At 39.8% G+C, this 15,984-nt stretch overlaps 1 protein-coding gene across 10 annotated transcripts in view; it reads left to right on the top strand.

Annotated features, from left to right (window-relative positions):
* The window catches only part of pard3.L (par-3 family cell polarity regulator L homeolog), a 417,717-nt gene that overhangs the window by 223,356 nt on the left and 178,377 nt on the right, over positions 1-15,984 (top strand). For all 10 annotated transcript variants that reach the window (XM_018267171.2, XM_018267175.2, XM_018267173.2 and 7 more), the window contains one exon: positions 10,000-10,150. In XM_018267171.2, the coding sequence (XP_018122660.1) occupies positions 10,000-10,150 (151 nt within the window). The remainder of the gene's footprint in view (positions 1-9,999; positions 10,151-15,984) is intronic.

Raw genomic sequence — 15,984 nt, forward strand, 5'->3', positions numbered from 1 at the left:
ACAGCGCCCTGGCACATTTCTGTTGGACATTCTTGTAATGCAACAAATCTTTTTATAAATCCATCCTGCAGTCTTGCCTTATAGAAACAAGTCTGGCTCTTGCTGGTTTTTTGGCATCTGCTCTCCAGGTGTTTGTCTTACCCTTTACACACACGTCCAGACTGTTAAACGCTTTGTTTTTCATGATTTCTTTACTGCTTGGGTAATCCTAACACTGCTCGTCAGACAAGGTAATGTATAAAAGTCACAACATTTGCAGAGGTCTAGTAACCCATAGCAACCAGTCACATTGATTATCCAAGGGCTGACCAATAAATTCTACCTGCTGATTGGCTGCTAGACCAGAGTCAATCTTGTGAGTAGATGTGAGTATAGGTAGATAGAAGGCACAAGGTCATCTGAATGGGCCAAAAAAGGGTAAGCTAGCCTATTGGGTTTATTTAATGTTTATATGATTTTCTAGTAGACTTAAGGTATGAAGGTCTAAATTACAGGAAGATCCTTTTCCGTAAAACCCCAGGTCCCCAGCATTCTGGATAACAGGTCCCATACCTGTATCTGGTTGCTAGGGTGTGCTGTAACTTAGGAACTAGGAAATGATTTAAAAGAGAGACTGAAATATGAATTAGAGAGGGTCTCAATGGAAAGATAAGCAATGATAAGGAGCAATAACTATAAAATTGTAGCTTCAGATAGCAATAGTTTTTTGACTGCTGGGGTCAGTGACCCCTATTTGAAAAGAAGTAGAAGAAGTCAACAAATAACTCAAAAACTATAAAGAATAAAAAACGAAGACCAATTGCAAACTTGTTAAGAAAAGGACATTCTATAACATATTCCATAACATATTAATAGTAATCTTGACTTAACCCATTATATAACTATATACATGTTCTTGTACTGTTTGTGCAACAGAATCATGAAATGGAAGGTGAATGTATTATCAGGAGCCCTCCAGTCTGTGGGTTCCCATTGCAGCAAAGCTGTGAGAGAGGCAAGTTGTAATGTGAGAGTAGTTTGTTGGCTCATTACCGGTGCCCTTTGCCGTGTCCCAGAGAGAGGTGCATCTGGTTCCTGCCTAATCACAATATACACGCTGTGGGTTTTGCATATTCGAGCCTCAGCTTGTTGATCTGCTCACATTTGGGAAGCTTGCTAACACTTTGATTCAATTAATTAGAGGAAGTTATTTGTAATAGATTTGACCTTCTAAACCACAGAGCCTTTTTATTCTCCTTGCAGCGTTTCTACGTTGCCATAGTCTCACTCCCCCCCCCAACCTAACCATATTGCACTGACTCTGTAGCTCTTCTGTCATCACAGTCTTTTCAAAGAACTTTGATTATAACGTTGCAATGAAACCATTCCTCACTCATCGGTCTTATATTGGTCTTATAAGCAGCACTTACTGTCTTACAGGTATTCGACAACTAGAATTTAGTATAATCTCCCCCAGAGCTGGGATTTTGCCTGATTTGGGTGTAGGTTGTAGACTCCTTTCCCACTGAAGGCTCCTTACCTGCTGCAGGCTCCTCCTTGCCCACGGCAGGCTTCTTGTGGGGCTCCTCCTTGCTCAGGGCAGGCTCCTCCTTTCCCGCGGCAGGCTCCTCCTTTCCCGCGGCAGGCTCCTCCTTTCCCGCGGCAGGCTCCTCCTTTCCCGCGGCAGGCTCCTCCTTTCCCGCGGCAGGCTCCTCCTTTCCCGCGGCAGGCTCCCCCTTTCCCGCGGCAGGCTCCCCCTTTCCCGTGGCAGGCTCCTCCTTTCCCGCGGCAGGCTCCTCCTTTCCCGCAGCAGGCTCCTCCTTTCACCTCCCTGAATGAAGCAGAAGAGGCATCTGGGTCATCTGTTTTTATGCAACCAAAACTTGCCTCCAAGCCTGGAATTCAAAAATAATCACCTACTTTGAGGCCACTGGGAGCAACATCCAAGGGGTTGGAGAGCAACATGTTGCTCAGGAGCCACTGGTTGGGGATCACTACAATAGAGGATCAGCCAGAGTTAGGGTTGCCATTCTAGCTGAGTGATATGTGATTGGTGGTGATGATAACGTGTAGGTCCATGGCTGAATATGTGCAGGAGTATGATGTAAAGAGAGTGACTAGTCAGGGGATTTTTTGGGGAGATAGAGGATAAGCTGAAGGGAAGACTGGGGTGGATTGGGCTTGAGCCAAAGCAGAACAAATTGAAAGTACACAATTACGAGCAAATATGTTGTCTGATACATTTGGTATACTGGCCTTGGCTGATATTTTACTGGCTAGGCTGGTGATATAATGATGAAATGGAGATATAAGGTGGCAACCCTAGCAAGAGTATGGCCATCTCAAGCCAGTAATTGAAGTGCATTAAGTATGGGCCAATTAATCCACTTATCAACCCATCCCAAACCAATAGAAACTCTCATTGAGCGAGAGAGCGGTAAATAAAATATATAGGAGGCCGTACTAGTATCACCCAGATCCCTTTGTTAGGCCTACAGAACCAAACACTAAGGGGCAGATTTATTAAGGGTCACATTGAAAATGTAAATTTTTTTTATGGTTAAAACTGTCAAGATTCAACTAGGAAAATATCCAAACTCGATTAGAATTTTTTTAAAAAATTCTAATTAGATTTTTGAGATTTATTATACACTGGCGCTTTAAGAATTCAAATTCGACTATTCGCCATCTAAAAACTTCTGAATTGCCGTATAAGTCAATGAGAGAGGTCCAGTGAGCAATTTGGAGATGTTTGCAGCCTTCCTGACATTAAAGGTTTTTTTTTTCAAGTTTTCAACTCTGTAAAATTCATTCGAGTTTAAGACATTAGATTTTTATAATAAATGATCAAATATTCGAATTTCAAGGAAAATCATGTAAGTTAAAAAAAACTCACGTGAATTTAAAATTCGAATATTGATAAATGTGCCTCTTACTTACCTTCCCCATAACCTACAATACCACCACCAATTACTACATATTTCCTACTATTTTAGTTCTTGTTGAAGTCTCTTCTGATTAAAAAACTCTACATTTTTTTGCAAGCTGTCAGTTTTGTGGGTAAATCAATGAAATTGGCAGTCATAGCTGATTTTTTTCCCCATTTTAGTTCCACCAAGGTTTTATTGAGAAACGGGGTACAAACAGTGTTTTTCCCATTTAGTTGCAGAGAGAATAATTTTCTCTCTCTCTCATTTTAACTGGCATCTTTACCTCCCAAAAAATGTTATTCCTTTTATTTTCTGAAAAATGCCCCTCCCCCTTTTCCGCCTTCAGCTGCTTTCAGCGGTGATTAATTCATGTTTTAGTGAAGCTGTCAGTCCTAATCTGCATTTTATGTAAAAACTAATAAAAGCAATCCTTATTTTGCAATTTAAACCTTATTGAGTCTAATTCACTGGCACTGCAAGTTTATTGTTCTCCTGCAGCTCGACGTGCTTCCCATTGTAATTGTGTTGACCCTTTATTGCAGTAAATCTCCCCGGCGCTTATCAAACAGGGGGAGATAAGACTCCCATTCAGAGCTTCATTAAATATCTCATTTGTATTAGAGAGAAGGGAGGGATGGGCCGGGAATAGTTTAAAGGGAATTGCTGGGCCCCGTAGGTTTGGAATACTGTCTCCTGTTTTTATTTCTGGCGGGCAACCAAGTGGCACATTATGAGGCAGCGCCATTGTGCTTCCCCTTGTTAACGTTGTCATTGTACTGAATACAATTAGATTGTGTTAATGGGAATCTTTTCATTGCTTGTCATGTGATGCCATGGATATTATTGTTTAGCACTTCATTGTAGGTAATTAGCGCAGTATTAGACAAGAGCCTGACTAGGGTCTCTTTCTCATAGAAAAGTGTGCAACTTGCGTGGTTGTGGGTTTTACTCCTTTAAACCATCCCCCCCACCCCTGTCAACTTTGATGACATCACTTTGCGACAACAGCACTGCTGGTTTAGGGTAAGGCCATACAAGGAGATTCAGGGAGATTTTGTCGCCTGGCAACTAATCGCCTCATCTTTTGCGCGACTATCTCCCCGAACTGCCTCAGCGTTTTTCCCCATAGGCTACAATGCAAAGTAGTGAGGCAACTTTGGGCGACTATTGAAAACGCATCGCCGCATGTGCATTAGCGCAGGCGACTTTGCATTGTAGCCTATGGGGAAAAACACAGAGGCAGTTTGGGGAGATAGTCGCGCAAAAGATGAGGCGATTAGTCGCCAGGCGACAAAATCTCCCCGAATCTCCTCGTGTGGACTAGCCCTTAATGGTGATCAGCAGGTTGGGTTGCAGGTAACCTACAATTCCTGTTCTAGGGGTGGCACCTTTTTTTCTTTTTGGCAGCTAGCATACAGGCAGGGGCGGGTCCTTTCTGTAAGGGGCGGGGTTGTGACACAAATGATGTCTGATCCTATCTGGATAACTGATCCTATATCAAACCATGGTATAGTGTATTTTAAATTATGCTACAGGTATTGGATCCATAATCCTGTAGCCAGTTATCCAGATAGCTCCAAATTATAGAAAGGCCATCTTCCATTTTATCCAAACAATCCAAATTTATAAAAATGATTTCCTTTTTCTCAGTAATAATAATAAGATCCGTTATCTGGAAAAACCCCCAGTATTCAGGACAACTGGTCCCATCCCCGTTATACTTTGAACATATAATTTTCTGCACGGGTGGTGGGGGGTTCTGTACTGCTTAGGCTGCAGTAATAACAATATGTAGAGCATCTATACATTGATGTGATGTTACTGTTGATCATTATGGAAATGTCACTGATAAGGGAAAGAAATCCTCTACTTAATAAGGATTGTATGTGTCACTGTCTGTGCCTTTGGCAGGGCATTTATTAAATGTCTCCGTTTGCACCAGGTGTAAGAACCCATAGCAACCAATCAGGTAAATTCAATCAGGCGACCAGGAAAAAAATAGTTTTTTGTCGGTTACTAGAGTCGGTGCAAAATGTATTTTATTTAGCATTTCTTTGCTCCGGTAAATAATAAACACTATACACAGGACAAGCTTCTCTTCAGGGTCAGCCTCAGATAATATATTCTACCCTGGGGCTAAAGGCTGCTTTTAGCAACGTATCTTAGAAATGTACGGCCCATGATTTTTTATTCCCAATGACAAAAGGCTCTGTACGTGTTTACTGATACACAGGTGAGACATGTTACTTTGGGTGGTAAAGGGGCAACAAAAATAAAATCCAACCAATAAATAATATCCATTTATAGGTTTAGCTATGAAATAGCCCCGTGTTCATGTAGTTTGTGCCGGTCTGTATGCCAGTGCCATCCCTTCACTCTCTATAATCAATGTGACAAGCAATGAAAGTTGTTTAAGGTTCTGTGAGTCTGCTTTATTATGGCCATATGTCAGGAGTGACTGATGTGTTTGTACAAAGCGAAGTCCGGTTTTGTATTCACCGTATCCCATAACCTGCACAGGGAAAGCTGGGATTGCCATTGTTACTCTTCCAATTGACCCCTTCTATTTATTCCTCTATCCAGTGTAGGCTGAGCTGATCCATTTACCGTCACGTTAATGCCATACCTATTTGTGGCTCTTGGGGGCGCACTACTGCTTGATTTCATTTACAGCCATTTCCTGGTTGAACAAAAAAAGACACATGCACAGAGTTTAAAGGGATCCTGTCATCGGAAAACATTATTATTTTTTTTTTTTTAAAAACGCATCAGTTAATAGTGCTATGCCAGCAGAATTCTGCACTGAAATCCATTTCTCAAAGGAGCAAACAGATTTTTTTATATTCAATTTTCAAATCTGACATGGGGCTTGACATTTTGTCAATTTCCCAGCTGCCCTAGTCATGTGACTTGTGCCTGCACTGTAGGAGAGAAATGCTTTCTGTCGGGCTGCTGTTTTTCCTTCTCAATGTAATTGAATGTGTCTTAGTGGGACATTGGTTTTTACTATTGAGTGTTGTTCTTAGATCTACCAGGCAGCTGTTATCTTGTGTTAGGGAGCTGTTATCTGGTTACATTCCCATTGTTCTTTTGTTTGGCTGCTGGGGGGAAAAAGGGAGGGGGTGATATCACTCCAACTTGCAGTACAGCAGTAAAGAGTGATTGAAGTTTATCAGAGCACAAGTCACATGACTTGGGGCAGCTGGGAAATTGACAATATGTCTAGCCCCATGTCAGATTTCAAAATTGAATATAAAAAAGTCTGTTTGCTCTTTTGGGAAATGGATTCAGTGCAGAATTCTGCTGGAGCAGCACTATTAACTGATTCATTTTGAAAAAAAATATTTTTCCCATGACAGTATCCCTTTAACATTTTTAGTCTAAATAAATATTTTATTTTCTAGATTTCATGATATTTGCTGTATTTTTCACTGCTGATACCATGAAGCTACAACCCAAGCTGTTCAGCCAGACAGAACTAATAAGCCCATTTTTACTGAAAAATGACTCTTCCCTGCCCAGTTCCTTGGCTCAATATGACTGGAGTGATAGAGCCGAGCAGGGATGGCTTAGAAGACACTTCATGCTTCAGTAAACTTTCTTTTTTGGCATTCTGCTAGGCAAAAATCAGGTGGTGCTCATTTAACAAATTCATGATATTAGCAGTGTAAAACTTCTACAATCATGAAATATTAAAAATCTTATGTGATTTCCAAAGTGTTCAAAAGAGCCCCCTGAGTGATTTCACTTTCTTATCTAGATATGTGTTCTTTAATATCATGTACGAGTCTTCTTAACCAGCGGTGATTAATATATATACATTTTTTTATGAAGGAACTTAGTATTACAGGTATGAGAGCTGTTATCCAGAATTCTCCAGACCTGGGAGGTTTCTGGATGAGCGATCTTTCAGTAATTTGGATCTCCATACATTGTGCAGTAAAGTATATGTTCAAAGTATTACCAATCCAGAATGCTCGGGACCTGGGTTTTTACGGATAACAAATTTTTCCGTAACTTGGATCTTCATACCTTATCTCTACTAGAAAATCATGTAAACATTAAATAAACCCAATAGGCTGGTTTTGAACCAATAAGGATTAATTATATCTTAGTTTGGATCAAGTACAATATAGTGTTTTATTATTACAGAGAAACAGGAAATCATTTTTAAAAATTGTTTTATTTGGATAAAATGGTGTCTATCAGAGACGGCCTTCCCATAATACGGAGCTTTCTGGATAACAGGTTTCCGGACCAAAAAAAATGGATGCCAGCGTCCATTTTTTGGACGCCGGCGTCAAAATTCGGGGGAAATACACAAATATTTTGGCGAAACGGCGCAAATTCGCCCATCACTACTTGTCAGTTATCGACCTTAGAAAAGAATATCTGCCCTCCCCGCTCTTTATTTTTATTCTAGCACTATGTATAGCTGGGGACTGTGAAATGAACAATGATCATACATGAACAGGGAACCGTGATTAGAAATAATAATAATACGACATATTCCTAGTGGCACCATCGCTCTGTGGATTTGTGTATATATTGGTTTAATATCGCTGGCAATAACGTACCGTAGGTTTCCCGAGACAGGAATATAATGTATTGCTGTCTGTTCTATCCATCATGTTCAAGTGCAATGTGCTGTCACACGCGAGGCACAGTTATAGCTACACAAATAAAACTGATAATAAATGAAACCGTTCCCCCTCCTCCTCCTTCCTATAGAGTGGTATGTGGCTGCAGATAAGATAAGCCAGTGCCTAGTAAGACATTACTGTGAATAGAGTATAACTCAATTATATTCAGGAATATACATATGAACCTTCCGACTATGTATCTCTGCTTAAAGGATAAGTAAACCTTAAAAACAAGTGAATGTAAAACTGATGAGGGAGCTATTCTAATCACTTTTGCAAGGTACATTCGTGATTTATTTTGTTTTTAATTCCAAGATATTAACGGATACATGTACTGTTAATATGGATTTTGTTTTCTTTCTCCTGACAACTTCCTTGACTACTTGGTGGTCGGACTGGTGGAAAAACGACCAGCAGGTGGCGATGTTGTAATAAAATTAATTTATGTTAGCAGTATATGTATCCTTTAAAGGACAAGGAAAGTTAAACTAAAGAAGTAGCTAGAAATGTTGTACATTATGTTTTAGGATTCTGTACCAGCCCAAGGCAACCACAGCCATTTAGCAGTAAAGATCAGTGTCTCCAAAGATGCCCCAGTAGCTCCCCATCTTCTTTTCTGCTGATTCACTGCACATGCTCTGTGCTGCTGTCACTTACTGAGGGACCCACTCACAATATACAGTACACATAGCATAGAAATGTCACAATATAAGGCTGATTAGTAATTAATACAGATAATTACTACATGGCAGCACAGAAACCAGTGCAATTAGCATCAGAATTTAATAATCAGCCCTGTAGCATCAGCTTATATTACAGACCAACCTCATTTTCTGCTGGATAATAAGTGACGACCCCTAAGCTTAGCTTCTCAACAGCTGCTCAGAGCCCACTGAGCATGTGAGTGTCACAGACACTTTCCAAGATGGTAAATTAGTTTTTTAGAAGGCGCACACCCAATTTCAATTTAATAGTGAGGTGCTTGTCCCCTGAAGACCGCCCAAATAAAGTCTCCAAGAAACTTTCCAAGATGGTGACCCCCTGTGACAAGTTTGAAGTCCTGGATCATTGCTGCTATTGACAAGCTGAAACTTTAGGCTGGTGCAATAAGTTAAGTATATAATATATGGCATTTTAACCATATTCATTTTTAGGGTTTAGTTCTCCTTTAAATCCAATATATGAGGAGGCACATTTATCAAAGGTCGAATTTCGAATTCATGAGGTTTTTTTAAATTAAATAAATTTGAATATATTTGAAATGGGATTGGGAGGGTATTTAGTAAAAAAAAATTGAATATATAAAACTCGATTGAATATTACCGATGCAAAAACTCTTTAATCATATGAAGGTTGCTGACTTTGCAACTCCCAAGGTACTTCTAATATTCCTGTATATTACAGAAGGAGTATTTCTTCTCATATTTAATAAGTTATGTGACATAACTGGCATCACTAAGCCCCCTTAATTAAAGGGACAATGTACCCCCTATGTCTCTTGGAGCTTCATGAGCTGTATAAAAGCACCTAATGCCTTTATATGATCACACGACTCCTTAATGCCATCTAACCCCTTTATATTAGACACCAGGGGGTATTTTATTCCTTATATAATATGGTATTTTTAGCCCTATTAATTTTTAGGGTTTAGTTCTGCTTTAATAGCTTTAAAAATAATAAATAATGAATGTACATGGCAAAAGTGCTCAGAATAAGTCGCCTCATCAATTTTACCTTCACTTATTTTTTTAAGGTTTACTTATCCTTTAAAGGGGACCTGTCACCCAGACATAAAAGCTGTATAAAAAAATAAATTTTTATTAAAACATCCGTACCTGTTATAAATTCTTTTAAAAGTCTCAGCTGTCAACCATATATTTCCTGCCCCTCCTCTATGCCTTAGGCATAGGGGCGGGACAGGAAATGACTTTCACTTTCCATTCGTCTCTTCCTAGATATAACTGCACTCCCAACATTCCACCTCCCTTCTCATCATCCAATTGTTTAGGTAGCCAGAGCGCGAACAAGGTTATCACCCCCCCCCCTATTCTGGCACATAAAACATAAGATTTTGGCATGATGCAATTAATAACGGTGCTTACAAAATGGCTGCTGCCTGCTTGCTCTGATAATGAATTCCAAGAGTAAATTGAAATAATTTTTAGAGTGTAAGTGAAGTTTATTTTGCTTGACCGACATTATTAAATAGGATTTGGAATTATTTCTTAAGGTGACAGGTCGCCTTTAAGGGGGTTGAAATATGGAGGTGCAGAACAAAGTGCCCGTTAAGCAGAGCTGTCACTACAAATTATATAGGGGCCGGGTGAAAAGTTCTAGCTCATTTGCTACACAGCCGGGGTGCAGGCCTGTGGCACGTTGTTAAATTTCCCCCCTGCTGTTAAGTAGCCCATCGGCAACCATCCCCTCTCCTTTCTCAAATTCTACAGCTGGAGTCGCCTGGGACCCCTTCAGGCCCTGAATTGCCCATCGAAACAATGCTGGACGACAGGGAACGCAGAATTTCCCACTCTCTCTACAGCAGCATCGAGGGGTTTGACGAATCGCCCACAAGAAACGCCGCTCTGAATAGGATAATGGGTGAGTGGAGTCGCCGCTACTAATCATGTCTTGTTTTTGTCCTTCTCCCTGTTCATTGGAGAGTGATTAATGCATTATTTACAACAGCGACAGGCTGCATACAATATCCCAATGAAAACCTTTAATGCACTAAGCAGAGCATAAATTTTAGCAGATAATAGATTTTTAATTTGATTGACTAAGTGCATTTTCCCAGCGAAACAGGTGAAGTGAGGCCCAGTGTATAATGGCGGGTCTGGCCTCTGATGGGAAGAAGTCGCTCACAAACTCCACAGATGTCCATAATGGAGGGGTTGTGCATTAGATATGGTCTGCTGGCTGGAGAAAAGGCCCGCACAAACCATAATGGGACAGCATTAAACAGTAGCATTGTGCCTGAACATAAAACAGATGTGTTTGTGTCAGTTATGCTCCTTTCTTTCAAACCCCCTTCTAGATCTGTCTGTTTAACCCTCAGTTTCTTCTAAGCAGCAAAGGATGGACCCAGTTTAATTAAAGGACAAGGAAAGTTTATTTAAAGAAGTAGCTAGAAATGTTGTACATTATGTTTTGTGCTTTTGTACCAGCCCAAGGCAACCACTGCCCTTTAGTAGTAAAGATTTGTATCTCCAAAGATGCCCCAGTAGCTCCCCATCTTCTTTTCTGTTGATTCACTGCACATGCTTTGTGCTGCTGTCACTTACTGATCTTAGGAACCCACTCACAATATACAGTACACATAGAATAGAAATGTCACAATATAAGGCTGATTAGTAATTAATACAGATAATTACTACATGACAGCACAGAAACCAGTGCAACTAGCATCAGAATTTAATAATCAGCCCTGTAGCATCAGCTTATATTACAGACCAACCTCATTTTCTGCTGGATAATAAGTGACGACCCCTAAGCTTAGCTTCTCAACAGCTGCTCAGAGCCCACTGAGCATGTGAGTGTCACAGACACTTTCCAAGATGGTGACCCCCTGTGACAAGTTTGAAGTCCTGGATCATTGCTGCTATGGACAAGCTGAAACTTTAGGCTGGTGCAATAAGTTCACTATAAAAAATATGGCATTTTTAGCCCTATTCATTTTTAGGGTTTAGTTCTCCTTTAAATCAAATATATTGTGAGGCACATTTATCAAAGGTCGAATTTCGAATTCATGAGTTTTTTTTTTAACTTAAATAAATTTGAATATACCTGAAATGCGATTGGGAGGGTATTTGATAAAAAAAAATGGAATATCTAAAACTCGATTGAATATTACCGGGGCGAAAACTCGAACTTAACTTGATTATTTTAGAAATAGTACAGAATTTGTAATTGATTATATTTCGAAAGTTTCTTATTTCAGTATGATCAAGCTTATATTAAATTGTAATTTGTGCAATAGTTCTTTTTTAAAGAAAAGACTTGAATCAGTGTAGTCGGGGTGAAAACCTCATACTCCAATTGATCGAGTTTTCAGCGAAAAAACCCCTGAAATGGGTCGACTTGATCTTGATCCACCCACCCAATGGTTCAAGGGACCTCTGCCATTGACTCCTACATGACCTCGACAGGACTTAGATGGTGTATTTCTGGATTCAAGCTATTTCCAGCTTCAAAATCGTAATTTTTCACTTTTTTTATTTTTTTTTTTTAACCAGCAAATTAGAATTTTGATTAAAAAATACCATCCAAACCCCAAATTTGTCATGGAAAAAACTAGGGATGCACCGAATCCACTATTTGGATACAGCAGGAATCTTCGTGAAAGATTCTGCCAAATCCCGAAACAAATCCAAATCCTAATTTGTATATGCATATTAGGGATGGGAAGGGAAAAACATTTTATACTTCCTGGTTTTGCAACAAAAAGTCACGCAATTTCCCTCCCCGCTACTAATTTGCATATGCAAATTTGGATTCGGTTCGGCTGGGCAGAAGGATTCAGCCGAATCCGAATCCTGCTGAAAAAGGCCAAATCCCGAACCGAATCCTGGATTCGGAGCATCGCTACAAATAACAACTGGACCTTTAATAAATAACCCCATTGTGTTGGGTCTACAGGAAAAAAAACCCGGTATAATGGTGTTATCATCCCCAGCTCCATTCTCAGCCCATCTTTAAACATTTGAAACAGAGATACAAGGAGGTAAACAAATTCTTGTTTATTCGACTTAATTCTCTTACATGGTATAAAAAAAGGGAAAGTAATGTAAGATGTGCAAATGTGCGGCGGCAGAATAGGTCATTCGGGTGCTATCCATGGCTTGGTTGACTTTCTATTTTTCAGTGCATTAGCTCTGAAACCTTGTAGGTAATTTTCTGCATCCTTTGTTTGCATTCAGCTCCATCCCGTCTGCATCGTCCCCTGTGGCCAATGAGGTTATTAGCACTTGCTCTGCAGCAAATCCAGCTTTCCCTATACACAGCCAGTTAATAAAGACTTTCCCTGCCACAGGAGGAGCTGCATTTACTGAGTGGCTTATCATGGGATTACTTTGGAAGGATTTTCAAATTTAAAACACAATGAGCTGTTTGATTAAAATTGTTCCTGACATTAAAAATATTTTTTTTTCTTTTTTGCAGAGGTATTTTTTTCCCCCCTCTTTACCAAAGCCAGGTTTAAACAGAGCTGTTAGATTATTTGCGTTCCAGTCTTTTAAATGATCTCATTAAAATTGTAATTACAGAAAATATTAATTTAGTTTTAGCCACTATAAATTGCCTTTCCTGTTACCTGAGCGCCATACGCGACACCTTATTTTATTCTGGATAATTGTATGCTTGTTTAGAAATGTTTTTTTTTTTTTCAGTGCAAATAAATGCCATTCTTTATTTCCACTAGGAGTTAAGGTCAAGGGAAAGTGACCTCTGCTCCCCATGTGGATAGTTGTGACCTTTTGTGGGAAGCAAGCCAATCTAGTAACCTGGATAAAGGAAGCGGTTCTTTGTAGCCTTTATATCCCCATTATATCCTTTATATATCACTAACATATTCAGCAGCACATAACAGAGATTATATATCTTTCTCATCAGTTCCTGCCCCAGTGTAGCTTATAGTCTAAGACAGGGGTCCCCAACCTGTGAGCCACATTAAAATGTACAAAAAAAAACCAATACAAGTATGAAAATAGTTCCAGGGGAAGCCATATAAGGGCTGTGATTAGCTATTTGGTAGCCCCCTTGTGATCTGTCAGGCTCTGTTCGGCACTACACAAGGTTTTTATACAACCAAAACTTGCCTCCAAGCCTGGAATTCAAAAAAAAGCTCCTGCTTTTAGGCCACTGGGAGCAACATCCAAAGGGTTTGGGGAGCATTGCTCATGAGCTACTAGCTGAGGATCATTGGTCTAAGGTCTCATTCACACTTAATACAGTCAATTTTATCAGTAGCCAATTAACCTTCTTTATGTTTTTGGGGTATAGGAGGAAACCATGGAAGGCTAGCCACATCGACACAGGAGAATATCAGGAGAATATACTCCTTACAGACTTTGGCCCAAGGAACCCAGTATTACAAGGCCACAATTCTAACAACATATCCATTTTGCTGCCCCTTCAATTACAATAAACCCTTGGTTTTTTCTGCTTAAAGGAGAAGGAAAGCTAGCGAGGCAGTTTATTGCCAAAAGATTAGCCACAATAGTGCAAGCTATTACACTTCATTTATTCTGTGTTTACTTTATCATACCTCTGTAAACAGCTGTAGAAGCTTTATCTGTTTGATTAGGATAGCAGCTGCCATATTGTCTTGGTGTGACATCACTTCCTGCCTGAGTCTCTCCTGCTGTCTCATAGCTCCGAGCTCAGATTGCAGCGGGTGAGGGTGGGAGAAGGGAGGGGGAGAGGAGCAAACTGAGCATGCTCAAGCCCATGCCCTGGAGGTTAAAAATGAAAACAGAAAGTCTGATACAGAAGTCCATGAGTACACAATAGAAGGAAAGAAAAGCTGTGTTTCTTTTGACAGAGGACTCAGAGCAGCATTACTTTGAGGGTTTACTGGTGTATTTATGTAGACCTTTCTGATAAAGCTTACTTCGTTTTAACCTTTCCTTCTCCTTTAAGGCATCCTGTGTTCCTTTGTATGGATATTTGATCATCTGTGCCAGGTCTGGACTGAGAACAAAATAGTCCCTGGCATTTTCGGTACATAGAGGTCTTAACAGACCCCACCAACCCAATAAATATTAATTCTATGACTTCTCTTAGGGCAGCCCCCAGAATCCACAGATTGCCAGTCAGGGCCTGATCTCTGATCAAGATCTTTATAGGAGCCCTGGCGCAAGGGTCAACATTTTTTTCAGAGGGAGGTACGTTCCAATTTCCTGATATTGCAGAATTAAAAAGCATGCTATTGGACGCACACAAAACCAAAATACTAGCACCAAAATACTCAAGCGAGCCGATGTCCACCTGTAACCCTTCCATGTGCATCAGACAAGCAGATTTAAATTCAATAGTAGTGGGAACGGAAATAGGCCTATGTTGTCCGCCACTGTTAGCAGAAGCAGACAAAATGCCCTTAGTGCTAGGGGCTTTATTTATACACTACACAAATATCATGGAGGCACTGTACTTCTGCAGCGAGTATGTATGTATGTGTGTGTGTGTATATATATATATATATATATATATATATATATATATATATATATATATATATATATATATCCAGAATGTGCTAATTCCAATCGGCACTGTGCAAGCCTTAACATCTGTCTTCCAGAGCTGCACTCTGTGTTTCTCTAGGCCCCAAGCCAAGTATCATAATTTTATGATAACCCATGGGGCCACTGATCTCTTTTGTTTCTCAATATCTGTATCAATTAATAATAGTTTATTGCGGTTAAACCTGTTTTATATAATCTTAGCATAACTGCGGGCACTTTACTCTCTCCGCCCCTTCCCCCCCAGCCTGGTTTATTAATAAAACCCAACACCAGTTCAGCATATTGCTGCCGCTCGCGCAGGCTTGCAAGTCATTTTAAATGCGACGCAGCAATCAAAATAAATGAGACAAGTGTTATTTTCATTATTAAAGTAGAGCGATTTCACGGCGCTGAATGGCCGACGTGGGAATTCACCGAGATGATATTGTCTGGGTTGAATGAGCAGAGATATCAGGGACAAACTATTGCTTTGTTTTGTTTCTAGGTAATAGCGTAACGAAGCTCCCAAATCCAAACCTAGTTCTCGTTCATTTTAACCAGGGTTTTAGAATAGGGGCCCCCAGCATCGCAGGTAAATGCAACTACAGTAGAACCCCCATTTACGTTTTTTTCAGGGGACCAGAAAAAAATGGTGGAAAATGTAAAATCAGGGAAATGCATTATGATATAGATATATAGATATATATATCTATATATAGATATATATATATATAGAGGTGGGACCGCTAAATAGAAATGCAAAATGAGAGGAAACTTAAAATCAGGCGATGTCAAAGGTTGCAGTGTAGTAGATAAAACTAGAAAAGTTCATATAATAAGATATATTCAGTACAGGTATGGGAGCTCCGGTATGGGAGCTTTTATCCAGAATACTCGGGACCTGGGGTTTTCCAGACACAGGATCTTTCTGTAATTTGTATCTTCATACCTTAAGTCTACTAGAAAATCATGTAAACATTAAATAAACCCAATAGGCTGGTTTTGCTTCCAATAAGGATTAATTATATCTTAGTTGGGCTCAAGTACAAGCTACTGTTTTATTATTACAGAGAAAAAAAATTATTTAAAAAACTTTAAAAAAAAATTGGATTATTTGGATAAAATTCAGTCAATGGGAGATGGCCTTTCTGCAATGTGGAGCATCCTGGATAACGGTTTTCCAGATAACTGATTCCATACCTGTACAGGAAT

Source organism: Xenopus laevis, chromosome 6L (genome assembly GCF_017654675.1).
Source record: "Xenopus laevis strain J_2021 chromosome 6L, Xenopus_laevis_v10.1, whole genome shotgun sequence".
In the NCBI taxonomy this organism is placed as follows: Eukaryota; Metazoa; Chordata; class Amphibia; order Anura; family Pipidae; genus Xenopus; species Xenopus laevis.